Source organism: Anas platyrhynchos, chromosome 1 (assembly GCF_047663525.1).
Source record: "Anas platyrhynchos isolate ZD024472 breed Pekin duck chromosome 1, IASCAAS_PekinDuck_T2T, whole genome shotgun sequence".
Taxonomy (NCBI): Eukaryota; Metazoa; Chordata; class Aves; order Anseriformes; family Anatidae; genus Anas; species Anas platyrhynchos.
Genome location: NC_092587.1, coordinates 96,133,937 through 96,161,615, shown reverse-complemented (window position 1 = coordinate 96,161,615; position 27,679 = coordinate 96,133,937). Strand labels below are relative to the sequence as shown.

General features: G+C 37.7%; 1 protein-coding gene and 1 long non-coding RNA gene across 14 annotated transcripts in view; one reads left to right on the top strand and one right to left on the bottom strand.

The window, feature by feature from the left end:
* Window positions 1-35: 35 nt before the first annotated feature.
* Window positions 36-22,556, top strand: LOC139999012 (uncharacterized). Its single transcript, XR_011803972.1, has 4 exons — window positions 36-1,220; window positions 3,558-3,737; window positions 6,745-6,832; window positions 22,230-22,556. It is a non-coding gene; the product is annotated as an uncharacterized lncRNA (long non-coding RNA).
* EPHA6 (EPH receptor A6) overlaps window positions 2,173-27,679 on the bottom strand; it is a 520,880-nt gene continuing 495,373 nt past the window's right edge. For 12 of the 13 annotated variants that reach the window (XM_038183870.2, XM_072025089.1, XM_072025075.1 and 9 more), the window contains 3 exons: window positions 18,296-18,489; window positions 15,817-15,966; window positions 2,173-13,181 (listed from right to left, as the gene is read on the bottom strand). In XM_038183870.2, the coding sequence (XP_038039798.1) occupies window positions 13,067-13,181; window positions 15,817-15,966; window positions 18,296-18,489 (459 nt within the window). In that variant the 3' untranslated portion in view covers window positions 2,173-13,066. Of the gene's footprint in view, window positions 13,182-15,816; window positions 15,967-18,295; window positions 18,490-26,472; window positions 27,646-27,679 lie in introns of those variants that run through there. The other variant, XM_072025112.1, reaches the window with a different exon arrangement.

Here is a 27,679-nt window from a genome sequence, read left to right as displayed (position 1 = left end):
GCTCACAGGAACGCCTGTTCCAGAGGGTGGCTGGTAGACTACGTAGGGAAATAAGGCACAAACCCGCCTTTAAGTAGTTACAACAGCTGGGCTTTGAGAAGGCAGCAGGTGGTTTTGGCTGGACACAGCATACAGAAATACATTTTTTTTTTTTTTTTGCAGTGCAGCTTAGTCCAGTCAGTGTCTTGTTTCTTGGTCTGCTGTACACAGTCAAAACTACTTAAATCCAAACAGCATTAAGTTTAAAGTAAATCACCCTCTTTCCTTCCACATACCTACGCTTAAATGCCCTATTTATTTTCTGTTCTGTGAAAATGAGTACCGTGATTTCTTGTGCTGCTGCAGTTACCACGATCCCTCAGGCCACCGTTAAAAAGCCTCATTAAGTTTTTAACTGGAGCACTGTCATGAGATTTCCTCGCTGTCTCACTTATGTTGAGGTACTTGTAGGACTTAAAAGATGGGTCATATTGTACTCCCCATGTTCAGACTGGTAGCCTACACTGCAGACCTGAATGAGACCCTATGCGGTCAAGCAGAACATGATGCAGGGAATACTCGCCGTGCTACCCCATCCTTATTTCTCACAGATTGTCAGTGCAAGACAGCTAGCTGAAACAACTCAGTCACTCTCTCCCCTCACTACAATCTGATGTTTCTATAATTCCAGATATAAAACATTTATTTGGATTTGTGCTTCACTTTTGAACAGAAAGTAAGCAATGAGTGAGGGGTGGATGGCATGGTTCTTCCCAAAAGAGGATCTGTACTGCTCCTTGGCCTGAAGAAGTAATTTTCTTTCACAAAGCTCCATCTCTCATTGCAATAAACCATAATCTAGTTTCACTGATGCTTTTTACTGCCTTGGGAAGAGGAGTGACAGCGATAGAAATAGCTCTTTGATAGCAGTGTGGATAGTTCTTGCTACTAAAAATCTTTCTGGTTATAATGTGCTTCATATTAAACTTCAAAGATTAAAAATACTGCCAACATTTTGTCTAGTATTTGGCTTTCTAGTTCTCATTGTTGCCTCCATTATTATTAAAGGTTTGAGATAATTGCAATCATGATTTCATGATTCTCCTAAACCCAGAAAGGTTCTGACTGAAAGATGAGATTCCTTCATAACATCGTGAGCCATTAAAGGAAATCCAAGAGGTGTATGTGTCACAATGAAATCCCGAGTTGAAGCACTTTCTCATAGTTAATTGGGTTGTGGGGTAAGTCTATGTTAGAAGTTTCATCTCCTACTTTTTATACTGAAATTAGTCTATATGTAAGAATTAGTTCTAAAGGCAACCAAGAGGTAAGAATGGCAAAGGTATTTCTGTAGCCAGATCTAAAAATAAATATTAATTCTTCATTATATTCTTCCTGTTAAACCTGATGGTCCCGAGTGAGAAAACTCTCACCATGACTTCTGACATTTATTTTCTATTAATCTACACATTTCTGTTGGCTCTTGTACTGCACACATATGATGTTGCGAAGGGAAAGGCTAACTGTAATTTAAAACTTTTTGAGGTATTCTGATTATTTTATATGGCACTACTTTTCTTTGAGAATCAGTCTCAAAAAAAAAGACTGATTCTCAAAATCACTCTTGGTGTTATTTACATAATATAGTCAGTTATAAAACAACATTTGTCAGCAAGTTTTGAAAAACACTAGACAAGGAGTTGCATGGATGAGCGAACCACTGTAAGGAGAATGAACAGCACTGTAGAATCTTAATAGTAAATTAAAATCTGATTAAAATTCAAATAGCTCGTGTTTCTTAAAAGGGGAGAGAGCTGTTTGGAACTTTTGATGTGTATAGTTTTTTCCTAATGTTATTAATTGTATGTGCCCTTTGAAAAGGTGTTTACCAGAGCATAAATGCTCAGTGGTAAGCACAGAGGAGGCCACTGTGATTAAGCATTCTTTTGCTCAAAACAAAACAAAACACCAAAAACACAACACCCTGAAGCATCTCAAGTGTTAGAACATATTGCCGGTCCATCTTTATTAGTACACCACCCTGTGTTAAGCAGCTGTTGTTTTTTGTTTTTTGTTTTTCCTCCTTTTTTCCTTTTTTTTTTTTTTTTTTTTTTCATGATCATGTATGACAGGCTTCTCTGTGTATCATTATATTAGTAATCTAAGGCAAAACAAACACCATTAACTCAAAAATAACCACCAGTACTGTAACTTTTATTTGCTAATAAATATCTTAATAAACAGGCTTACCCCATCTGTAAGACCTGATAATGCCTCTTAGGAAATCATAGAAAAATAAAATACAATAATAATCAGTAACTTGTACTTTGTACAAAAATCTTATTATGTTGCTCAGCAGGTAGCTTTGCCAAACCCCATATTCTTTCTGTAAAGAGATGGCGTATGTAATGCAATTCACCTTAAAAACACCCTAATGTTGAGAGCTGAGCATTCTATTACACTATTAACTTGTAGGCATGCCAGCACGTGAAAATTTACATGGAACATCATATTATCATAGGAATAGAATTTTTAAAAATGATAACACCACTTTTCAGTAAATAAATAACAACTTCACTTATGGAAATTCCCCTTGGGACTGCAGATCAGTATATTAAGCTTTTTATTTTGTGGCTATTCCTACAATATTGTTCTAAACCGGTTAAGAGACAGAAAGAAAAAAATGCACTTGGAGTGTATTTGGGAGTTGTACTATAGGAAGAAAGTCATTCTGAGCAGTGAGGCAGTCCCAGGGGGAAAACAACTATACCAGCTATGAAATGTTCAGTCTCTCAGAATTAGTAGATCTTGCTGTGTGCAGTGCTACGCAAGTTCAGACTAATGAAGATATAACAGTGCCAAGGTTGCTTTTGTGTGAGATGAATGGTGAAGATTTAGTTACAGGTAGTTGTCATTATTCAAATATATCTTGGTGAGAAGAAAAGAAGCAACTGCAAAACAAGTGTTAACAATCTGGGGTCTTCAAAGAAAAGGTGATTTTCAGAGCATTGATAGGGATATGAGATCTGGGCTGAGGCCACGGTTTGTCTGTAAAATAGTTTGCAAGTATTATGATTATACTGTTACTTTTGAAGCCATCTACCTTTAAAGTTTTGACATGGCTGTTTAGATATATAATCTAAAGTGTCTGTCATCAAATAGTTATTCATATATACACATACATTGATACATTTTATGGCTATGCTAGAACAGCAGACTATGAAGAGCAGTCATATTTAGTTGTGTACAATCTAATTTCACAGAAGAGACAGAGATTAAAACCTCTTTAATTCATATACATTTAAAACCAACACACAGAAATAGAGGCTATCCTGAGAAAACATACCATCCACATTATATTCCAAAAGAAAAAAAAAAAAAAAGCTAGTATTTGAAAGGTAATAAAACATTTTTTTTTTTTCCGGCAAGTGATTTTTTTTTTAAATGATGAGAAAATTAAAACAATTAACTCCAACTTGATCAATGAAGGTTGCTTTGCTAGAAAATAAACCACTGCAATTCAGTAAATACGGTTCCACATGATCTTTTTAAGCCTTTTTTTCCTTGGTAAACTGCAGATGTGATCCTGGGGAGTGCAGAGTATCTGCTGTCATTACTGAAGTCAACAGGAGCTGTACCGCACATACCAAACAAGAGTGAGCCCCCTTTGTTAGCCTCTGGGTTTTCAATCGTGGCAGCACCATGTGTGACAAGACTGATACCATACGGGAATTTTGACATTGGACCCAAGGCTCCAGGTAAGAGCAACATATACTGAAGTTCTGACTAAATCCAGTTCCTTCACCAGAGTTAACAAAGAAACAACTTTTCCCACCCTTACCTGAAATAGCCCTCTACCTTGTGAAGAAATGTTGGAAGAAATTGCTGCAAAAGAAATGGTATTAAAAATGATATACTGCCAATTCAAGCCAAACTGTTTCTTCTTCTGGCTGATACAGAATCATGGCCAAAAGTTTAAAAATGTTTGTGTGCCACGTGTTAGGAATTTTAGAGTAGGAGTTTTTTCTTGAAATATGGAATTAACGCAAGAGTCCAGTAAACAGAACCACTAGGAGGACATTATTTATTTAATTTGCTACTGTGCCTTTCATTAACTGGCAAATCTCAAACCTTACACTGCAATGCACTAGAAGTATGAAACAGAGCTTATTCAAAGAGGAAAATAATCAGCTAGAACTGCTATTATGAAGAGGAGGTCATATTGTATAATGTGTTTTTAGGAAGAAAGAGACAAATCCTACAAATAAAGGTTGTATTCTCTGTAAGTTCTGTTTGATAGGGAGGGTAGCTTTATCCTGAATTTCAATCCAGGAGTTTGGGGGATTTTCTAAAGAAAAAAACAAAACACAAAACATTTATATTATGTACTGCAGTATTTCTGTTAGATGTGTAGATCGTTTTAAATACTTATTCCAAACTCAGTGTTGGTAACCCATTCCAGGTAAAACAACAGTGTAGCAAACACTTTTTTTACCTTGCATGTGCCACTTTGAAGGTAACCATAATCTATTTCACCACATCCTTGAGGCAGCAGCATTGTCTTTTAAGGTCAGTTCACCCTCTTTCCCCCTATTAAAGCAGGCCATCCATTCCATGCAAATCTTTAGAAACCCTTGATCCAAAAGCTATTTCAGTTTGTTGATATCTTCTTATGGATTTAACTGATTTTGGATTATGCCCCGAATGACCAAGCTACATCTCAACTCAAAGCTCACAACAAAGAAATTAAAACTAGCAAAAAGTTTAGCAATGGATTTGAATGACAAGACAACATGTGTCCTAATAAATGTTGGTTCTCTAACAACAAATCAACTGTGATAGTAGTGGGATGCAGGAAGGAAGTATTTATTAGGAGAGCTGAATCCTACGTACTGTATGTGTAAGATAGGGCTTCATCCTAATGCCACTGGAGTCAGTAACAAAGTGATGAATTTTGGTCGCAGCAAGACAGTGCCTATTGACACTGAAACATTTAACTCCTCACACAATTACACCATTGTCCCTGGAGTTACTCAATAAGGAAGTTTATTAAAATCCTTCATCAGAATGTGAAACACCTGGTGTTTTAGAGTAGAACCTTCCCAAGACAAAAATGTAATTGTGTAGTTGCATTTAGTAACTCAAATAATCTATAGATTTGAAACATTAAGTGTATGCCTCTCGACACCCCTCGTAAGGGGGTGTCGAGAGGCAGGAGACCTTTTCTCCATTAACACCCGCGACAGGACCCGCGGGAACGGGGTTAAGCTGAGGCAGGGGAAGTTTAGGCTTGACATCAGGAGGAAGTTCTTCACAGAGAGAGTGGTTGCACACTGGAACAGGCTCCCCAGGGAAGTGGTCACTGCACCGAGCCTGACTGAATTTAAGAAGAGATTGGACTGTGCACTTAGTCACATGGTCTGAAGTTTTGGGTAGACCTGTGCGGTGTTAAGAGTTGGACTTGATGATCCTTAAGGGTCCCTTCCAACTCAGGATATTCTATGATTCTATGATTCTATGATTCTATTTTTTGTCTTTTTTTTTTTTTTTTCCAGCTAATCCTATTGTACATAAAGAAATAGTAAGTAATACAAATCAAAGCATTCAGATTGCTAAAAACACTTGTTTAGCTTTTCCTTTTTGCCTCAGTCATTGTCAAGTGGAGTTCAGTCTACAAAAGAGAAAACTGAAAATTTGGTGTGTAAGCAATTATTAATTAGATATCAGTCCTCTGAAGAAAAATTAGTCCTTCAGTTATGTGTGTAGAAAAGAAAATTGTTGTTTACTGGAAGTTCTAATTTAAATTATGACAATTGTACCTTATTTATTTATTTATTTATTTATTTATTTTCATAAGCTGGACCCTGGAAAACCAGCAAAGAGATTTTTTCTAATCACTGCTGTAGAGAACCATCAGAACGTTATGCTGTGATGATACTATGAAAATGCTCCCTATACAGACTCAGTGGGCACTTTTTCATAATTTACAACCAGAAGTAAATAGTTACATTACAATGCAGATTTCCCCCCAATTTGATTATCCAGGTCCTAGATTCGAGGTTACTTTCTAAACAACTTTCTAAACAACTGAGGCCCCAGGCAGCACACAGTTCATAATACAGACAGCTAGATTTCTTTGTGATTTGTGAGTTATCAGTCACAGGGTTTTGGCTTATCTACTGCTCAACATACATGCTGCTTAGCAGTTCTTCACTGAATTGTCAATAATGAGAAATATCGGTATAAAATATTTTATTAACAAATTTGTAATCAACTTGCTGATATGCATGTTAGAGATGAACATTCCCCAAAACTTGTATGAAGCAGTAGGTCCTCTGATAATATCAACAAATATGCTGGACTCCCAAGTAAACCGTATGTGTTCCTGAAGTTAAAGGACAAAATCACGTTATTTCATGCTGCCTTACAAATATTTTATAGGGGTTTGGATTTGCAAGCACTTTGTGCCTAACTCTTCATGTAAATAGTCCAATTCCTAATCAGCCTTCCTATATGAATTAAGCTGCACAAGCACTGAAATGTTTACAGATTCATGAGTTTCTGAATATGGCACGGTACATACATTATTTCTGGGACACACATATAGTTACTAACTACTCAAGTACTAAGACGCTTAGACATTGGCAAAAAATTTAGACATGGACAAAGCAGAACAACTGTGAAAGCTTGAAATGATTTTGAGACTGAACTCATTAATGTATTTTCCATATCTTCAATGTCATAAATTTGCATTTTTTATTTCAGTTTAATTGCAAAGATATGAAAAATCAGATAATATGCTAAAACTTTCTGGAAGAGAGATGTACGTGGGAAATTACTGCAGCAAAGAAAGGTAAGAGATACTGATATGGAATATTCAAAGAAACATACAAATAGATTTCACTATGTGAATGTGAACTGGTGTTATTTCACATATAAAAGGTGGAATTTTTTTTTAATCTACTCATTTTTTAGCCTCATGTTCTTTCATTAAGAATTTTCTGTTCCTTTCTAAAGTTCAACACATCTTTTTATAGTATACATTGGCATATTATTACTCATATTCCTTTTAAGATTTCCTTCATTTTAACCTCAGTAGAGTCTAAAAATGGCTACTTAAAAGAAAATCACTTAAATACTGTTTAAACTCTTTGGTGACTTCAGCAGAGGGACTCAACTTTTTTATAGCATGGACAACATCTTACTAAGGATGTCAGCTGATGGACACCTCTTTTCCCCTTTATGACTGTTGATAATTTCTGCAGTAATTAGTTGCATGGAAAAAAATCAGTAGAAAAAGATTCAATGTGGTAGTGGCAGAAGGGTCAGCATCAGGTGACCAGACAGTTTTCTGTAAACTAGTTTGAGAAAAGATTTTTTTTTTCTTTATTCCTATGGAGGAAAAGAGAGGCTGTCCATTTCCAGAAAACAAGCCAAGGAAGTTTGGGAGGTACTAGGCAAATAGAGTGCACGCTGCTTAAAATTTTAAAAGCCAATGGAGCAGGTCAACTCCATTATCATTATTGGGAGCTATGTAATTAAGTTGTATATGCTTGAAAAATCTCAGACATTATGATATACATATTTACAATTCTTTATGTACATATCCACACATTTTTTATATCCATTACGTGCTCAACATACGCTAGTCCATAATCTGAGAATCTATATACAACCATAGCACTCATGGATGAGCAGCGTGTGCTACTAAATATGGTATATGATGGCAGAAGATATTTGTGAACTCTGAATACATGCAACTGTCTTGTGCAAGTTTTTTTTTTTTTTTTTTTTAGAGTTCCTTGGCACAATATGGACAGTTCTTTTTCGCCATGTTCTAGGCTTTTTCCTTTTTTCCTTTTCAGTGCTGATTCATTTGTCTCTCCAGGAGATTTCAAGATCACTGTCATACTGTGTTAGCTCAGCCTAACAGATCTTTCTCTTACTCTCAAAATATTACAATAGTACTGTTAACAAAGGAAGAAAAATAGATTATCTTTGCCATTTATTCAGGAAAGATCAATTACAGTTGGTGAGCAAGGGTATTCTTGAAGAAAACAGTTTAACAGAACACAGTGCTCTTCAACCATGGGCAAATGCTATGATAAATGAAGTATCTCTATTTTAATACTTTTCCTAGAAGGTGCAATAGACTAAAGCCTTTTTACGGTTATTCTGGCTTTTGTTACTCTAAGAGATGTGTTGGACTGAATTAGAAGTGAGCCCTCCTTCCCCTTACATGCAGAACATATGCTGAGACAGACAGCCCATGAAGGAGTAGTTACAGGTATCCCGTGTTCATAAAGAGAAATTCTCGGCTGCCTGGATGTTCCCTGCAGAATCACTTCATCCGCTGAGTTGCAATACCTAAATACAGGCTTAAATTTGCAGTGGGGCCAGCTCAAATTCAGTGACTGGCCTTAACTACAAGTTAAAGTACATTCTATGCTGCTTTACCTTGGTGTTTGACACAGTCCCATGGGGTTGTTCTAACATCAAAATTGCTGTGGTAAATACACTCTTATTAGGCACCTCCACAGTCCCAGCTGTTCCACATAGTAAATCTGCTGCATCTGAATAAAGGGCATCTGTACATTACTTATGACACACATTTGGGCCATGCATCAATCTGCATTGAAAATGAATTTAATCGAGCCCATGCTTAGGTTTATCATATCGATAAAAATGGAAAATGGATAGTCAGTCTTAAATTACAAAAAACAAAGTACTATTGTCTATGAGTCCCATATCAGAATAAACTAGCTAATACTTAATACAACTTCAGATGCAGAATGCTTTGTCAAGAGCAATTAAGTTATTTGAATTCATTGTTTACCGTCCCTTTTGCAGTTACAGGATTGCCTGATCCTGATGTATTAAACCACAGCATGCACCTAAGCTTTTATTAGACAGGTACTGAATTTATATTCATGGGAAACAAAAAGGTTACTTAGGTTTAAGAAAAATTTAAATTACATGGCTCAATTCTCTCCCATAGAGTCCCATTGCTTCTCAGTAATTCCAAAGAGTATGCAAACAGCTCATGGGCAAAGTCTACTAAATCTGCTGTTATTTGTTTAATTTTAACACCAGCATTACAGATGAGGTCCTCTCTTTTTCAAAGGTTCAGCACAAGGACTAAATACAGTCAATGCATGAGATTCATCTGACTAAACACAGATGCCTGTATATGAGCTAGTCATTCTGGTCTCAGATGCTTCTCTGGCACAATTCACCTCACCCAAAAGTAAATAACTACGTTTGTCAGATGACATTTTCAGTATGTGAATACTACAAGGCCCATCTCTCTTCATTAAAATGGAACCTCAGATGAGTAGCTCAAATGCAGACCTCCAAAATTAGGTGGTAACAATTCCCCTCAACAGGTCCCAGGGCTCTGACTGACACATGAAGATGGCCTGAGTAAGGATGACTGGCATGGTTTCCATGTTAGATGACTGCCCCTCTAGGCTACATGAACATTCAAGTTTCTTGTCAGTCAAATTTGGAAGCACTGTGGCTGGCATGTGATGGACAGCTGGGGCCGTGCCCTCATTGACCAAGAGACGCTAATCCAGTTCTCCTGTTCAGCAGTCAAGGCCCTCACTTAAGCTATCTTTTGTAGGCTTAAGTGGTACACAGGTAGTGGTAACAGTACAAATAGATGGAGTTTGTTCTTGATAAATATCAGATCTGTGAGAAAAACCTACACATGGATATTATTTTATAATTAGAAATAACTAACTTGGAACTATTTCCTTATGTCCACATTTGGCACCCCCCCATTCCCTTTTTAAATTTTTTTGGGCTTGCACATCATGCACATTTTATTTTGTGAAACTTCAACAAGTACTTTTACTCATGAAGCACTATGCAACGTTGGCCAGATTTTCAAAACCAGCATACTAGACTTGCTTGAATTTGTTAAGTTTAAACTGTAACTGCACACTGCAATATGCAGGATAACTAAATAGAGTAATATTCACCTGAAGAAAGTATCCCCTTCAAAAAAAAAAAAAAAAGTAACTTGAATTTCACATATACATTTGTGGCTTACACAGGATTGGGCTCGCATTTGAGAAACACCACCTGTTTTTTTTTTCTTGGATTTTTTCGTTTGCCTTTGTTTTTAAATGAACAAAAAGACACTTAGACATAATAGTAGCACTTCTCTTTGTGCTGAATAACACGGAAGAGTAGGCTTGAAAGCATAAAAAGAGCGAATAAAATATTTCCAAAATGGAGCAAATGTAAATCTGATCAAAGTAACTACTATAAAAATGTCATATTGCACCTCCACAACAACAGAAACAAAAGCCATATGAACCCACAAAATCCTGGATGTACAATGTTTGTAATAAGTCTCCTCACCAAAAGAATCCCTTCTTTCCTTTCTGGTTACCCAAACTCTTGTTTATATAAAAAATATATCTGATTAATAAATGCTTTTATATTGTTATTATATTTTTTTTTCTATTGAAAATATATTTTCAGTAGTGTGATAAGTTTGGAAATTAATTTCCATGAAATATATCCAGGTTGCGTGCATGCAGCATACTGCTTTGCATACACACAACCAGGAATGAATAAATGTGCAAAGGAGAATTTAAAAGTGCATGCATATGGTCTGCATTAGTTATGAGTAATTTTGAAACCCCATTGACAAATAACAGAATCATACCTCCTCAGTAATACGTTTACATGTGAGAGAGGCTCCTTCCATAGATGTCACGTTGTTGGCCATGAAAGCAATGACAAGTAAAATGGAAAACAATAAGAAAGGAAAAAATATGAAAGGAAAAGCGAGTTTTAGATTACTCTGTAATGTTACTGTTTTTTTAAAAGGTTTCAGGTAAGTATGATTTTCTTTAAGGGAACCCTTCATAACAACAACACAAAAATTCAAATGTAGAATTGGGGCAGAATTTTTCAAGTGACAGTCACAGATAAGAACAATTTTTTTTTTCTCCACTAAAGGCCTGTGATCCTGCAAAACACACATGCTAGACAGTCCTAAGTGGGACTACTCATGCTGATAAAATTACCTTTGTGGCCAGTATAAGACTGGTAGTGCCCTTCTCTAAAACATGTTTACCAAGTTGGCATTGTAGAACACTGGTGAATCCTTATCTTTAGAAAACTTGTTCCTCAGTTGAATCTATTTATTTTATTTTATTTTAATGGAAGAAAGGAAAATTTACTCAGTTCACTATTGTTATCCCATGTAAATTAAGGAAGTTATTCCAAAACAAAGTAACAACAGTGAATCAGGCCTAGCACGTCCTACTCCGTGAACCAGTTGGAAGCATAATCTTTTGAGTTGCTTTCTGCTTTTCCTTCTTGCTACTGGTATATATCAGCAGCCTTTTCAAGAGTCAGGAAATACAATTTGATTTACAATCTGTAAATTAAGCAGTAAATATTATTATGATTGCATAAAGTAGTTAGTTCATTTTGATTTACATATATATTATTACTAATTACTCAAATGCACAATTTAACTGAAAATTTGTAATGCTTAAGTATATTGAAATGCCACATAACTTAAGAATGTCCTCCAAACCATGTATAAATTAACAAAAGCATCTGCACTCCATTTACATGTGACATGCATGTAGATCTGTGTGTGACTTCTCCAGCTTGCAGACATGTGCTCATGTCCCAGGCTCTTACTAGCACGTATCCCATGCAAAATTTTGGAAACGTAGCCCAGCACGAGTGTGTTAATTGTCTGATTAAAACATGAAATCTGTAAGTCTTAGAGAGGTACAAATATTATGTTAGGCCTTTGCAGCCATTTTCTTGCATGTAAATATGGCTATTGAAGAGTTCTAAAGGTAATTATCTTCGATGTCATTTAGGTATTTGTACTAAATGAAGATCTGGCCCATGGTAACCAGAACTCCATTTCAGCAGAGTCCGCTTTTCACTTCTAAAAGCAGTTAGAAGTAGACTCAAGGCAACATATTATTACACTGCTGTCCTATGTCTCCTTTTCTGCCTACGTACAATATAATCAAATACCACAAAGTGTAACTTCCAGCATTAGCCTGTGGCTGTACCACTGCCCTCTATTGGATGATGCTACAGCTGATCTGCTCCTATGGGATAAGGCATATTGCCCCACTGATGGCTGACCCTCTAAGGTCTACTGCCATGTTGAGTTCAAGTTGTGGAGGCCTGCATTTTTGGAACAGAAAACTTTCTGAAGTCTATGTGGCCACAACATAGCTGAAAAACATGCTTTACACGTGGTTATGGAAATATTACAATCAGTTTTCTGGTGACAATTTGCCACAGAGTAGAAGCAAATGCTGAGTATTAAAAAAGGTTTAGGGTGGTGAAGAATACAAAAGATGAATAAATTTTCCAACCTAATCTAAAATTTAAAGCATAAAAAGTGTCGAGTGCTAAAGTAATTCAGAATCAAGGACCTGAAGATTTCAGGCAGATTTCTCTCACAATCCTCCCAATTATCTACACAATGAAAACTCGCTATATAAAATCATCAGTCATTTCTGCAAACAATACTAGCGTTTTGAGGCACCGGCTTACCAGCATTTAAACTATTATAAAGTAATATAACGATAAGACCCATACATTTGGATTTAATTAAGAGATAAAATAAGAGATAAATAAATATTTATGTGAAACTTCTTGATTGCACATTTGGTATTGGAAGTTACATGGTCACAGAACATGAAAGAAGTCAAATACGTTTTGATCTACCAGCAAACTCTAAATACATCGATAAAGAAGCCACACCAGGCCAAATAGATTACTACTTTCAAGTGAGTTCATGAAAGTTTCCCAAATACTGTTATACAAAGTTACACATCCATGCTGAGTTATTCATCAATGTGTAGCAAGAGTCTTGCAGTAGGCCAGGATTTTATTGGCAGATAACTGACGGAGGAACTATGCAGTGTGATTAAAAATTCCAGTTTGGAAGCATTAACATAGAAGTACTTTTAGAGTCTAACCAGGAGACTGCAGTTCTTGAAGTTGGGAAGAGCAGAAGGGAAGAATGAGAATATTTTCCATTTTAGAAATGCTGAGGCACAAAACACAGTTGATTCCAGTACTTTCATACATGAAATCCTTTCTCCTGTATGTGCATCATGTGTAACCGCAAAGTCTGTAAACTGCTGACTATTCGTCTCTGGTGTCCAATGAGTACAACTCCAATTCTTCTAATGTCACTGCAAGATAAAAAGTTTCATCTTGGATGCAAGTATATAAAAACTCTTGTCCCCAAAGAATATAAACATAGGACAAGTTGCTCTGCTTAAGGACACTTTACTTTCCTGAGTGACAAACAGGGGACAAACAAGAATGCTGCAGATGTTCAAGTTTTCTGCATTTGTCAATTCCAAATTAAAAGGAAAAAAAAAAAAAAGTGCCATTTAAGAATTTCCCTCCCAGTTTTCCTTCATCTCATCCACCCTCCATCCCAGAGCAGGTGGCACACCTGCAGAGCCTGACTGTCGGGAATGAAGTCACCAGCCCTTAGCATCCAGCACAAGCCACCAGTTTGGCTGTCATCTAAACACCACCTGCAATACACTGAGAAAGATTACAGAGGTAGTGAGGGCAGGAAGCTCCAGTTACGCCCTGTCAATTGTACTAACCCCACAATTGGACATGGCATTGACATTGCATGTTTAGATATTCTCAAACATTGTTTTACAATTATAGCTAGTAAAGGATCTCATGGGTTGAGGCATGACCCTTATGAGTTTCACATTTGCAGTTCAAGATACCTGGCTCTATCCTGCAGATGAAGAGCCACTAGATAGCAGCAACTATTATGTACTTAGCCTTAACATCCACATGGGGGATAATATACAACACTTAAGATCAGCAGGGACTATGCAAAAATATTGAGCATCGTAGAAGCCTAAAAGAAGCAGCAAGGAGAATAAACCTTTGCAGGTGGGGTGGTGGTTAGAAATGCGGGAACAATGCATAGCATGTATCAAGAAAGGCCTAATAAAACTCAGAAAGAAGGTAGCAGGCTAAGGGTCAGAAAGGTTATCTGAAGAAAGAAGGAATCCTTCATATATCTGAAGTGTTATCTGAAAGAGGAAAGTAGAAAGGACGATAACCTTAAACAGATTATCAGTAAAAACACCGCAAGGCAGACAAAACAGAGCTTGAGGAACAACCAGCCAAAGGCACTTTAAAATAAAGTTCATAATAAAACTTTCTGTAAACTCATGGAGTAAAAGAAGCCAGTCAGCATGTCCATAGAGTCTAATTTTAATTGGGGTATAAAAGAGCACTGGAAGACTGGCCACTAAACTATTATTTGTGTTGACATTACCGTGGAAGAGATTGACTCACAGAGCCAGTTATGGGGGACTTGTCAGAGTACCTGTCTGAAGTAGAAGTGACTGTCAGAAACATTATGGGACAAACTGAAAAAAAACAAGCAGCATCTTCAGAACAAGACTGTACTTAGTCAAGAATTTTAAAGGATCTCAAGGATAAAATAGTGTAAATACTGATAGGGATGTGAGAGAGAGAGATATAAGCTCATTCCATTTGCTTAAACATTTCTTCGTGCCTGAGGCATGGAGAGTGGTGACAGACAAAATAAAAAGCTTCCAGAGGAGATCTGAGGAACTGCAGACTTGTGAACCTGTAGTCATTAAAGGGAAGAATAGAAACTATAATAAGGAATAAAATTAGTAGATGCCTGGATAAATGATTTACTTGAAGAGTCGCTACGGCTTTTGCAAAGAAAAGTCCTGTTTTATAAAGTTAATTGCTTCCTATGGAGGAGTCAGCATGCATATGGATGAAGGTGATCCACTTGATACACTCTACTTGGATTTCCAAAAGGAATTAGAGAAAGTTCCTCATCAAAAGTTTATAGAGAAAATGAGCTATGTCATAAGAAAGTCTTCCCATGAATAAATAACTGGTTAAAAGATAGGAGGTTAAGAGCAAATTGTCAGTTTTTACAATGGAGTCATCAGTGAAAATCTGCAGGGACCTATGCTGGGATAATGATGAACATTACCGCTCGACAAATTGGTAAATGGTCTGGAAAAACAGGTGAGCAAAGAGGTGAAAAAGTCAGTTGCTGAGACTGAATTATTCAAGGTAGCCAGGGAAAGGGCCAGCTGTGAAGGGTTCTAGAAAGATCTTCTAAGACTGACTGTGCCATAAAACAGTAGATGAAATTCTGTGTAGGTGAACATGAAGTGATACACATGGTAGAAAACCAGTTCTAACTTCATGTGTAAAATTCCTGAATCTAAACTGACAACTACAACTACCATTGTTAACACAGGTAAGTCCCAGCATCACATAAAAGATCAGGAATGAATGCAAAGGGAATGGAGAGCAACACAGCTCTCATAGCAATATCATTATACTTCCATATTAATCCATAGTTTGTCCAAATCCGTGTTTTCACTTACAAAACGTAATGAAATTGAAAGTGGCTGAAAAAGGCAGAAAGTATGGAACAAATTCCATGTGAAGAATCACTTGGGCTTGACGATGTTCACAGCCAAGTAAGAAAACATTTTGCCACTGATTCCAGTGGTCTACATCAAAACTGATTACCCAGGAAACATTTAAGGATGCTCATTGCCTAAGCTTTGCTAGTGTGTGGCATGGTCAGAGAATGAACCTCCCATTATCTAATCATACCTTTATCTTTCATTGTTTTGGTAAAAGCTGTATTTATCTTTATTTGTCTTTTAATAGGTTAGGTATGAAAGGAAACGAAAGCAGTATTCCACACATCACAATAATTATGTCACTGCAGCAGCCAGACAAATTCAGATTAGTCACTACAGGAACAGTAGATTACATACTTACTCAATGCTCATTCTTGAAACCATATCCAAAGTTGTGAAACCTGCTGCCATGAAGTTATTTTTATACTGACCCATTTTTATGGAGTCCAGCCAATCGCTAACTGAAACAAACAAAGGATATTCTGGAACTTCACCAGGTGAATCTGGCATTCTGTAGAAACAAAATGCAAAGGTCACCAAACCAATATAAAATATGATGCTTGGTTTACTCAGGTAGACATTATTTTTAATAAAAGGCAGAAAGAATGAATGGGAACCCTGAGATGTAAAGGTCAGTTCTTAACTGAGGTTTTCTTTAACCCTTTGTCTAAAGCTTACAAATCATGTTAGTGTGCGCTTCTTAAACAACACATTTTTTGGAAAGCACTGCAACTTAGTAACAAAAAGGAACACACCTATGCCACTGTTCTTATTGTTACTACAGTGTTTGTTTGCAATTCTTACATGTTCAGGATGGTAATTGTTTGTAAATACAGTAGCTGAAGTAGGGAGAAAACAAAATTTAATGTGAGATGCAATTTAATAATATTAACATACAGCAAGATGATTTTTACATTTTTCTGTAAAGTTATACTAATGGCTCCTTATTGCTATACCATTATGCAATGTGAACACTGTAGCAGCTACAAAACTAAACCTAAAAAAGCAAGAACATTTTATATCTTTGCTTTTACACAGAACTATATAGCGTAGCAAATAAAAATGAAGGAGCTAATTTAGTTGAGTTTCTGTTTTGCTTCTTTTCCCTGTTGCAACTGAAATGGAAAGATGGAAAAAAAAAAACAATCAGGGGACGTGTATGTCCCATAGTTCACTGTGCACCATGCTGGTGAGGGCTCAAAACTTCCACAGACCTTGTACGTTTTGTGTGGAGAAACTGTAGCAACAGAATGCAAAAAAACATACAGCTATGTATAAAAGGTTTATAGTAGCCTTTAGAAGGAAGATATACTTTATTCTCTCTCTCTCTGTCTCTCTCTCTCTCTATATATATATTTTTTTTTTCAGCTAAAGCCAACTAACATTGAGTGATGGAATATAACTTACATATAACGTAGGAGGCAGCACACCCTAGTACCTTAATGTGGAGTTTCAACCACACATCTGAATACATTAAATGCATGGATTTTCATTCATATCATCAGAATTATGCAGAGAGAAAATCTGGAGAACCCTGTCAGGTACAAGGCTAGATTACAGACCTACAGAGGTCCCTTCCAATCTGATTTATTCTATAATTTTACAATTCCTACAGCATAACTGCTGATCTTTTAAATTAATAGTAACACAGAAAGTATTCAGATTAACTGCATCAAGCACTTCCAAATTAATGGAACAAACTTTCCCAAACAGGTGAGCACAATAAAAGATCAACTGCCCAAGTCTTAAAATGTGAGAATCTTACGTAACGTTTAAAAAAAATAAGAAATGCATCACTCTGATGCTAAATGAAGTGACCCATGTACAAGTATCAAGCGATATGCATATATTTACATGCACACACACATATATGTAAAGCAACAGGCCACTAAATCTTGTGCATGGACATTAAATTCCACAAGCCACTCTAGTCTGTGGTAGGTAGAATGGCTGTTGCCTACTAGGTATTCCTAGAAACCACTCCCTTCATAGCACGATACCAACCTCAGTCTTTTCCATATCTCTCATCCCTTCTCCAAATACTATCACGAATCTTTTATGCCACTGAAGGTCTTAGCAAGACTTACCTGGGCACTGAGAATCCCTTATAAGCCATGGGGATCTCTGAGAAAAGACATTTATCTTAAGGTGTATTTCAAATACTGAGGTCAGTGAGGCTGCCTGTAAGTTCACTCATTTCAGCTGCTACCCAGGCACAGATTAGATTACTAAACTTGCAAAAGTTGAAAAGTGTTCAACTATGGCCTTTCCTCTCCTGTGGTTGCATTCGTTTGTGTAATGATTACCAGAAAAAGCTCTGGACAACACTATCATAAATTTGCTGTGCAATGGTAACAGTCTAATCTCTGTTTGGTCACCAGTGCCATTCTTCTGCAGGTAAGTTTCTGCAAGAAGTTACTCCAAGGCACTTCAGAAACTGCTCGAGCACTGTCAGATGGAGGCAGAGGGTACTAAATGGAGAAGGAAAAAAACAAAAAACAAACAACAAACAAACCTACAACGAGAAAAACACTTAGGAAAAGCACCAAAAAAATGAACAAAAACTCCCAAAGATTAAAGATAGAAAGTGAACAGAGCTCATAAAAATAAAAGAAAGAAAATTGCCCAATGTGATTTTCATGGCTTGGGAAAAAAGTCCTTTTGCAACAGTGCATCAAGAATGAAACAAACCTCAGAAGGGGCTCAAAATTATTTGAAACCCTCATAACACTGTCAATTCAGAACTTTGCCACTCTCTCCCACTCCTACCTCATACTCTAAAACATCTAATGATGGCCACCATGGCATATTCAAGGGGAAAGTGCTGAAAAGGTTCTTACACAAGTACATCCTCCACTAGGGTGTGAAGTGTGCTTGGATTGCGAATCAGTTTGTCTAGGAAGCTGACGATATCACTAAATTTTGGACGGTGGTTCCTCTCCTTTTGCCAGCAGTGAAGCATTAGTTGGTGAAGAGAAGCTGGGCAGCCCATGGGAGCTGGAAGCCTGTAACCTTCTTCAATGGACAGGATAACCTGAAGAAATACAATGTATATGATTACAGGGCATTACAGTTAAATGCTGAAGAGACCATAAAATTGAAAATTAGAAACCAGTGATAACACTTAAGGGTACAGCCACCCTTGCTTTATGAATTGATGGAGCTTCACTCAGAAAATCAAAGCTAGCAGGAGTGTGACTGATGCTCTCTGTAGGTGGGCTCAAACAGAGCATCAGTCACAAAAGTACATCCCATGATGCATGTGAAATATTTTTTTGGGATACGAGTGGGCTCTTTTTTAGACTCTGAACATCCAAGAAATGAGGGGGAAAGAACTAGTAAACATCACTTGTCTTTTTCTTCCACCTGATGGTTGATGTTATACTGAATGGAGTCATAGGGCCGTAAAACTAACCTCAAATTGCCTTTGCATACTGGGATGCTCTAATATTTGCATCCTGACAACATGTTGCACTACAAATGCACATTGGAGCATCCCACAAATTTGCTTGCTGATCATATGCTTCTACTGATCTTAGAGTACAACTAATTCAGTCAACGTCTCACACAGAGTTACAGCAAAGCACAACATTATTTTGCACAGCCTTTCTCAAAAAACCCGAACATCTAAGCTGTTTACAATAAATAAAATAAAACAAAACAAGATAAAATAAAAATAATATAAAATTTTGGTTTATATTGTATACCCTAAAGTATGTAAAACTTTCAGATTCAGTAGATGTGGGAAAACATTGGATTTAGAAAGAAACTGATTTGATGTTATAGATAAAGGACATGCATGAAAAATTACATTTGATCGGAAGCTTATTTTTGGTAACACTGATAATAAATAGTATTGTCTGAAATGATCTTAACAGCATGATAGAAGTAGCAAAACTAGCTAAGGTCCATGAAAATTTGGCAGGATTTTCTACGTAAGTTTGAAAACCAAGAGGAAAGCTCACTAGATTCTGCAATGAATGATGGTAGCAGTGGGGATGTTGACAGAAATGACAGAATTGTGCTTTCTTGTATGTAAAAGAATGGAAAGATAATATACAGTTGATCAAAAACAAAGCTAGGAAAAAAGCAACCCTACCACACACATATAATCCTTCCACAGAAAAATCCAAGTAATGCTAAATGTTCTTTAAAGTACACCTGACTGTACACAATATTTATAATAATACAGCACACTTAGGAGAAACATACCTACTGCATTTATACCCACTCTGCTTTAAGGAGACATTTATCATTTTCACGCAGATGTATGTACATGCTGCAGACATATTAATGCAGCTGGAAGGGGGTACATTAAGCTATTTACAACAAATCAATGTTTTATAGCACTAGCTGTAGCTTCAATATATTCAGTCTCATTATCCTGGAATATATCCTCCTTTTTTTTTTTTTTTTTTTTTTTTTAATTCTGAATTAATGTTGTTGGCTCTGTTTAGCAATGCCTAATGCTTATGCTGCAAGCATTATGCAAATAAATAACAGTAATGAAGCCACATTAGGACCTCAGCTCCCCTTTATGGCATGGCAGGGAACGGAACAAGAATCTTGTTACTGTACACAGCGGGGTGCCTGGGTTTTCTAAAATGAGGTGACTTGATCCTACAGTATACAGCCCCCTTGCACCCTGGCAGAAACACATATGCATGAAAAATGTGTTTCAACACCACGGGGAATTGGATTTCTATGAGTAAGTTTCAAAGCCATCAGTGGCAGCACTGAGGAAGACAGGCCACCCAAAAGGCAGTATAATTTGCCACGGAGATCTCTGAGTTTTATGCACCTGTGAGTACCGACAGGTCGCATGCATACAGATGGGGCTAGCCACGCACATATGGCCGTGACATCTACCGGTAAATTATAGGTCAGTATGGTAACACTTCCACCTGCCTTCCTGGATACTTATCTCCCTGGGATTTACTTCAACACTCCAAAGTCTGGGTTGCCAAAAGGGCTGCTCCCAGAAAAAAATACCATCAGGCTACCATCCAAGCCCTTGCCTCCTTACCATGGAATATGCTCTCAGACGCTCCTGTTACAGACTCGGGGTGGGTGAAATTCAATCCCCCATGCACGAAATGTTATTCACAAAACTGCCAATAATCTAGTATCTCGAGCAGTCTGTCAGACGTGGCTTCATAAAACCTAGGTGCTTATTATACTACAGGGTATAGCTGAGGTGTTACTTGTCATTGAAGCTGCAATCTTCCACAGCCCAGAAATGCAGATATCATAGTCTTTACATTTAACTCTACCCATTGCAAATGATGAATTTCTGAAATGTTTTCTGTTTTTAAGGGAGAGGAAAAGCTTCTCTTCTTTTATTGGACATATAGCATTTGCTTGACACAACAATAGAGAGCTGAAGAGGTTTTTCTGAAATAAATTATTCAGGAAAAAAGCAAATGCAGCCACAATTTTGCAGACATTATATTTTCTCTGACACACTCTATTTCATGATGTCTTTGAAAAAGAAGTTATAGCCCATTTTCTTTCCTCTCTTGTTCAAAAGGAACATTTCAGTACAAAGGGAAATGCCAGCTGTTACTGGGATAATTATAATTTCTCATTGATACAAGAATGTTTTAAAAATAAACTGCAAATATTGCTCATTAGTATCCCTGTGAGGCAGGCATTATTTTTAGAGTTGAGGAAGTAGAGTAGATGTGATGAGAGGTGGTGAATACTGCAGTGGGATTTGGGTGTCAAAGGAAGAACCGTATCTTTTAAATTCAGTATTCTTCTCTACTCACTTTTCTACCTGCATATCACCTATTTCTGAACAGAGGAACTAGATATTCAAACAACTAAGAGAATGAGAAGCATTACATTTTTCTGGGTAATATATAAATTATTTAGTATGAAAAGATTATACATTTTAATATATTTTAAATGCTTTTTTCCTCAACAGCTTGAAGGTTGAAGCAGCACCACATTAATCACGAAAGGGGCTAAGTGTCTGTATCTACAAGAAGGATACAGCAAAAGCGCTAGCAATCAGCGTACGTCTTTGCACATTAGCAAATCTATGTCCCATCAAGTTCAGCCTGAAAGAATATGAACATGAGCTTAGTTTCAGTACATACCGAGCCCTAAGTCTGCTAACAAAAAGGCTGATTACTGCTCTCTCGTTCTGGTTTTGTGATGAATGCTTGATGGATGTGAAAAGCAGTAAAACATTCAAATACTCCATACTGCAATCAAACACTGAGAAAAAAAGCTTTAGGTTTCTTTTCAGTGACGAGGATATTTAAAACTCACTAGTAGGTCTTGTGGGTCAGCGTTAAGGTGAATAAAATGGGCAGGGTGTGTTTTTACAAGTAAATCTTTCTGTCAAGTGAGAATATAAAAGATAAGGGAAAGGGAGTATTTTTAAAGTTAACTAATTATTTCTGTGCTCTTAAATGCGTAGGCTTTTATGTTTATCAAGGGGAACATTCTTTTTATATATTTTTGTACACAGATGATATCAATCCCTGGAGTTTATTCAATATATTTTATCATTTTTGTCTGATGTTAGAAGCTGTTGTAAAGGTTGAAGACTAAGTTCATATTAAATATTAATTATACAAAAATATCTGAAAATGGTTATGGACTACTACATACAATTTATATATTCTTTAGTTTAAAAATAATTTCAAATTGGCAAAAAACAGTATCTGAAAATAAAGCTGTAATCTTTCTGATAGTTTCATTATTAACAGTAATATAGACTTTGCTTTTGAAAGCTAACTGACAGGTTTTTTAATGAGACAGAGGCAGAACAAAGCCCAGAGGGATGTTGTCCCTGTGTCCTGCTGACATCTGAAAAATCTACCAGGAGAGAGAGGCAGCTGCTCACACCTCATGGTACAGAGCCAATCCCAGGTGCCTGCCAAGTGTTTTGATATCTCTGGATTCAAAGAAATGTTTTAGGGTAAGTTATTATTACTGGTACAGGAAACTGTCATCAGCGAAAGGACTTTTGTTCTGTTTGCTACAGTAGTTTTCTTGCCTATTGATTACAATACATTAAATATTCTTTTTCTTTTGGAATACTGTAGTTCTGCACCATGCAATAATTTATACAATGGCCTCTAACAGGTGTCCCAGTAGACTTCACTCACAGCTGTTCTACAAACCAAATGCATGGAAAATAAATCTTCCTTTCCTCACACGAACATTAGCAAGCCAGGCTCTTAGCACAATCTGTTCATCAGTACACTAGTTTCCTTGGAAAGTTCAATATCTTAGCTAATGTTTATTAATTAAGCAATAAGACATGACAGACTGTGCGGCAGCCCTAATTAATGGATACCTCTGGTGCCTGCCACACATCTAAGAAGTGCATTAATCAGCACCAACACAGGTCTGAAGTGACTTACCACAATAATAAAATGGTTATTTACTTAAACAAGAACATTTCTCAAAGCTAATAACATTTCAAGCCTCTACGTTATACCGTGTACAGTATTAAAAAATGTATGAGAGACATTTTCAAACTCAGTTGCCTAAAGTTCAGCTTCCAAATCCCTGCTTGGGAATATGAATAGAGGATGCCTGATCTGCAAAGGTGTTGAGTGTCTCTGGCTTGCACTGCCCCGGTGGATACATATGAACAGCTGCAGTCTGAAAATCAGATGGGGCTTATTTAGGTGACAGGCATCAGCTTTACACTTCTCTTTGCATGAGCTTGGACACTTTGCTACCTGTGCAGGTTTCTCGTGCTTTTATTTCTGTGATCGAGGGGTTGCACAGGGGACCCTTGGTAGAAGCAGTCAGCCCCACGGCTCATCTGACTGAAGGTGTGTTCATGAGGCAAGGAGGCACTGAACAATGCTGAACTGTCTTCTACCATTTCATCCTGTTGGGTGGGGACAGGTGTATCATTTGTTACTGTGTTATGCAAGCAATCACAGAATCACACATGTAAGAAGCAAATGTCTAACTGACAGCTGCTGCCACTAAAAACACGACTTAGCATGGTCTAAAAAGTGAACTAATTTCCCAAAATAATAAGAACAGCAATTTACAAGATGGTATGTGAAAAAATACTCCAGACCTGTCGAGTTTATATGTGGAAAACTATTTCTTGTGCTCTACAAAAACCCACCCTGTTCTGTAAGTGTTTTATCACTAACTAGAGCTGAGTTTTATTAAGACCAAAACACAACGTCCAGAAAATAAATTCTTGTGATGTTAATGGTGCCAGATATTTTGCTGCTGCAGAACCTGTAACTATACATATGTCTTATTGATGACTGTTTGCATAATATGTCTTTTATGAACTTGTTTAGTGCATGCCTTTCTGTTACTTCCTCTGCCATGTGTACAGTGTCAATGACCTTTGGGAAAATCCTATTATTTCTGCAAAGTAAGCTCATGTGAATTCAAGGTAACTGACTGTACTAAAACATATGTCCCAAAATCCAGCAAAGTAGACTTTACAATATGCCTAATAACTTGAAAATTCCCAATGACATTTAGAGTCACTAAACATACTTAGAAGGTCACAGGTACTTGCTGTTAACATTTCAGCAGTGAAAGCCTGTGGGCAGGGCTCTGGAGAGAGAGTCCTTTGTGCTATGCTTTGGTGAACTGCAGGGAGAGCTCTCAGGAGTCCACATCATTAACATAAGCAGCATCCATAAGGCCCACATCATTATTCTGTGCTAACAGATACTTATATTTTGGACATACAAGTGATTAAATGTTATCCTCCTGCTGAAGCAGCATATTTAATATGCCCTAAATGGAGGGGGTCACTAATGAATTGTTGCTGCTGGCATAGTCTTGAATATATACTTTGTAGGTTCTGATAGAGAGAAATAGGATAGGCTGGAAGCCTGCTTCAAAGAAAGGGAGACAGGTAGAATAAATTTCTTTGTTGTGTAAGACTCTAGCCTGGCCACTTGGACACTACGTAAGGGTCCTACAAGTCATTCAAACCCTTCTACCAAGAGGTGAAGAGTGGGGCCAGACAGACTTGACAAAGTCTCCCTCTCTCTCCCTCGCCATTCCCAGTTGGCAGGAACATCAGTGAAAGACTCAAGGGCTGGGCTGGTGATGGATCCAGTGTGAAGAGAAGTATTGTGATTACAGAAGTAAAAGAAACAGTGGTATCTGGCCTTCTCATACAAAGCTAACCCAAGACCCGATGAAATCACTCACAACTGGAATAGAGACTGAAATTCCCCATGTGGTAGCACAAGATCGTGTGACAGTGAGACACGAGGATGCAGCAGAACAGCATCCTCTTCCTCACACCTCTGCAAGTTGCAGTCACTCACAGCCACCCCTCATCCAGAGCTAGATAAGCGGAGTGGCCAGATGAGGGATGGAGACAGACTTATGGGGAGGTGACACTGCAGCTGGAAGCACTGGCTGCAAGGCACTGCACAGAAGCCAGGCACCACGGCACGACTGACTTTGTATTTCTGGCTTCATTAATCTCAAAAAAAAACATGAACAGGGTGCTTCAGAGGGAAGTGTGAAGTGAAATATCAATTACATGGTGAGGAAATCTAGGCAAAAGACTGCTGCCCATGATACGTCCAGAGGCAAGAGCAGAAAGGACCATGAGCCATTTTTGTATTTGTGCACAGTCCCTTGACCAGGCAGGATTAACTGGGTTGGAAGAGAAAAAGCAACTGCCCAGTGAGCCTCACTTGTAAAGCCACATGTGGACATTTCACCTACTGCTCAGGGACTGCTGAGTGGACAAGAGGCAGGGGGCACAAACTGAAAAACATGAAATTCCATCAAAACGTGAGAAAATCCTTTTCTGCTGTGATGGTGACTGAGAACTGGCGCAGGCTGTCCTGAGAGCTTGAGGAGTCTCCCTCTTTGGGGATGCTCCAGGAGGGAGATGGTCCTGAGCAAACTGCTTTAGCTGACCCCGCTTGAGCAAGGGGTGTCGGACAAGACAGTCTTGAAAGGCCCCTCAACCTCTGCTGTTCGTGATACGTTAATGCCTTTTTCTCAGTTTCATGTTCTGTTCCTCTCACCTTAACAGAAGGCTCATGGTGCCAACCATTGCATCTGTTAGTTTGGGAAGGCAGAAAATGTGAGGATAGACATGCATTTGGATACAAGCTGATTGCATGCAATGTAGAGTAATCAGGTTTTGCAACAGCACATGAATGATGAACAAGCTGATATTGCCTTGGCTGTGTTTAGCTTTGCTTCTGAATGGAAGAATAGCTCAAAAATAGAACCCTCTGTTATTTCAAGGCTGTAAGAGACAGCCAAACTCTTTAGCTCCTATGAGCTCCTAAACACCACATCTTACAATGTGGCAATTTAAGGAAAACAATGACAGTTTGCCATAAATTAGTGTTTGTATGCTGTGGCAGTTCAGGAACTGATAAGTGCTTCTCAGTTCAGGCAAGGAAACAGCTGGTTGTTAGCCTGCGTTGGCCCACTCATCCTCTTTTATTAACTTTGAACCTACTGGCCCACTTCAATCAAATTAAACAAGTTGTGTTAAAATCAGCAGCTGGGAAGAATAAAAGGTTTGCTGTTGATATATTTGATTGCACAAAACAGAGACTTAAATATGTGAGAAATGTATACACAGAATCACACACTGTGCCCCAGGGAAAAGTAGGCTTAATTCAGTCATCTAAGTATAGGTGTTTAATTTTAGACTTCCTTAAGTATCCTGCCTGGTTTTCAGTTATTGTTCTTCAAGGACTTGGGTCTCCTGTATGTGCTGCATCAGATGCATGTGGAGATCTTAGTCACTCTAGGCAATCCGAAATGCTAATGGATTACTAGCTATGGAAAACAAAATTGAGCCTACTGGGCATATCTGCTTATTTCAACAATAGATGTGGTGTGATTAGAGTTCAGACAGTACCAAAATAACGTCTCTGCTAAGGAAAAAGGTCCATCTCAGCTCAGTGGTTGCCTGTGGTCTTCAGATGGACAACCAGCTGCCACTGCCTGGTCTATCAACTGGTGTGTAGCTCAAAACCAGGCACAGCATGTACTGTCCCATACCAGCTGTTAACTGAGGAGCAGAGTAGGGAGCTGGGCTGCTGTCTGGTAGATGTGTGGAGAGGGGGTGGAGGCTGTGGGTATTGTTAGGGGAGAATGATGTACAGGGGAGGTGATCTTATTCCAAAGGGTAAACTCACAAGAGAAACGTTGGAGAACAGTAGGATATGTACAAGAGAGTACAAATCCAAAGGAAATAAGGCTTTATTAGTATTAGTTCTTTAGTTCTGATCTTTTTTTTTTTTTAACACTCTGAAATGATGTTTTTCTAATGAAAATCTTTTTCAGATCCTTATCCCCAAATGACTGATCAGCCTTAACAAGCAACCAGACTTGAACAGTTGGATAACTTAGCAACAATACAAAAATGGGCATTTGGGAAAAGTCTTGTCAACTCTTCAGAACCAGTGCAGAGGTATTCTAGACACACAGAGAGGTTAAGATGAGTTGGCAGTTATTCTTCATTTTCACATAGAGGTTGATGGCTGGTGGGAAGACTGACTATGCCAGCTTGAGCTGTGATGGGGACGCATCAAATAACAGAGTGAAAATGTAGCTGCGGTGGAAAAAAAGGCACTCCTCCCTTGCTATGCTACATTTCCTAGGACAAGCCTTTGATGTTACTATATGTAAATGTGTGTTTTAATTGGGAAAGCTTATTTGGCCACGTGCTTTGTAAAAATATGTCAAAGAACAGCATTACTTTGTTAAGAGGGAGGACTATTGTCCTGCACCATGGTTAAGCCTACAGGTGGTCTTTAAGGAAAACAATGTGTTTAATTCTTAAAAGGGGAATTTGCAAATACATTTCTCATGGCAGCTTAACCTTTATTCTTTTAGCATTTATCTGTGTACGCCCATTGAAGGATACTGTCAGACTGTAATGGAGATAATGGGCCAAATTTATCATCAGAATAGTTCCAGTCTTCCTTCCAGTTTTGATTTATAGCTTAACTGAGAACTGCATCAAATTGCATATCTGATGCAGATTCCCAGGGATTTGGATGAAAGCCACATACATCCAGCATCAAAACCTGGCAAGCTGCCTATGACTCTGTAATATGTCTTTAATCCTTGGACGAAGCTAGTCAAGATATTGGTAATAGAGGGCCAAGTCTCCAGGTTGCATAAATTAGCTATTCCATTGAAGTTGATAAGAGTTATGCTGATTTAGATAAGTTCAGGTTGCAGCCTAGAAAGTGAATGAGAAAGCAAAGCAGGGCAGA